General features: G+C 39.4%; 1 protein-coding gene across 8 annotated transcripts in view; it reads left to right on the forward strand.

Moving 5' to 3' along the window:
* The window catches only part of LOC112140212 (NACHT, LRR and PYD domains-containing protein 12), a 13,652-nt gene extending 12,309 nt beyond the window's left edge, over positions 1-1,343 (forward strand). For 7 of the 8 annotated variants that reach the window (XM_036216230.1, XM_036216234.1, XM_036216237.1 and 4 more), the window contains one exon: positions 681-1,343. In XM_036216230.1, the coding sequence (XP_036072123.1) occupies positions 681-702 (22 nt within the window). In that variant the 3' untranslated portion in view covers positions 703-1,343. The remainder of the gene's footprint in view (positions 1-680) is intronic. The other variant, XR_004949450.1, reaches the window with a different exon arrangement.
* The last annotated feature ends 26 nt before the right edge of the window (positions 1,344-1,369 follow it).

Genomic DNA, 1,369 nt, shown 5'->3' on the forward strand with positions numbered 1-1,369 from the left:
TGGCTCCATTAGACGACCATCTCCTATCTCAACTGAAAGGGGGTTCATATGGTATAAGAACGTGTGCTTTAATAATAATAATGGTATTTCTAATTGCCAACCTTCTTCTTATTATTATTTCTTTTCCTTTTCATTTGCACATTATAGTTCATATTTTGGGTGTTTGTTTTTTGTTTTGTATCTTGTACATTTTATCTGGGAGGAAAATAAACATAATTTAACATAATAACAACATATTTTACTCTTACAAATATAAAAACATTTTTTTACATCAGTTATTCATTTTGTGCATGAGTTTATAGTGATAAGTTAAATAAAACAACAGGAGGATCTAAAGAGCTAAAAGATCCAGACGGTTCTAAGATCTCTGTGAGGAGCTCTAAAGAACCATGACAGGAGAGGATTCTCTATTTACAGGTTTAATTTTGGACTGTTTTAGATTTATTTTCTCTGTGAAGATTAGAGAAAGAGATTGTTAAAATATGGTTATGTGTCGTGTTCTAAAAACACAATCGTTTATGTTCAGACAAACGTTTAGATCGTTTCACTGTTTCTCTTACAAACCGACCCGGCCCCCCATCAGAGAAGAAAACTGTTATGTGGCCCTCAGAGGAAAACGTTTGGGGACCCCTGAGATAGAGACACTCCTTCATCTCTGGACTTCTCTTTTCTCTCTGCAGGTTGGAGGACTGGTCAGTCTGATGTTCCTCCTTTTGGATCAGAGAGGAGCAGCAGCAGCAGCTGATCTGCAGAGATGTGGTGGCCAGAAGGTGGAGAGCAGAGTGATGGTTCAGAGTGATGGTTCAGAATGATGGTTCTGAGTGATGGTTCTGAGTGATGGTTCTGAGTGATGGTTCTGAGTGATGGTTCAGAGTGATGGTTCTGAGTGATGGTTCTGAGTGATGGTTCAGAGTGATGGTTCAGAGTGATGGTTCAGACTGATGGTTCAGAGCTGCAGCATGAACCGGGAGCTTCTCTTAACTTTGTCCTCACGCGTTTGCTGTAGCTGCTGATGTCCTCCTCCCTTTCAGCTGAAGACTGTTTCCCAGTAATCTTCATGAAGGAGCATCTGTGGGCGTCAGTTGTGATCATTTCTGCACTAAAGGCAGACAAGCCAACGAGTATCGTGTTTTCACACTCAAATTTGAGGCTCTCCTCGTCCATCAGATAAGCTACAGCATGATGGACACAAGCTAACATGGCGCTAATGTTACCTTGCACTTTCAGAGATTGTCGCAGTTTGAAATCATTTCAAATAACTTGTATCTCTAATTTCTTTCATTTCCTGTCACTGTTTTTCTTTAATATATTTGGGTCAATAAAAAACACTTTTTTTAACTGCATCCCGGCTTTGTGTTTTTCATTCCAA

Source organism: Oryzias melastigma, linkage group LG2, assembly GCF_002922805.2.
Source record: "Oryzias melastigma strain HK-1 linkage group LG2, ASM292280v2, whole genome shotgun sequence".
NCBI classification, from domain to species: domain Eukaryota; kingdom Metazoa; phylum Chordata; class Actinopteri; order Beloniformes; family Adrianichthyidae; genus Oryzias; species Oryzias melastigma.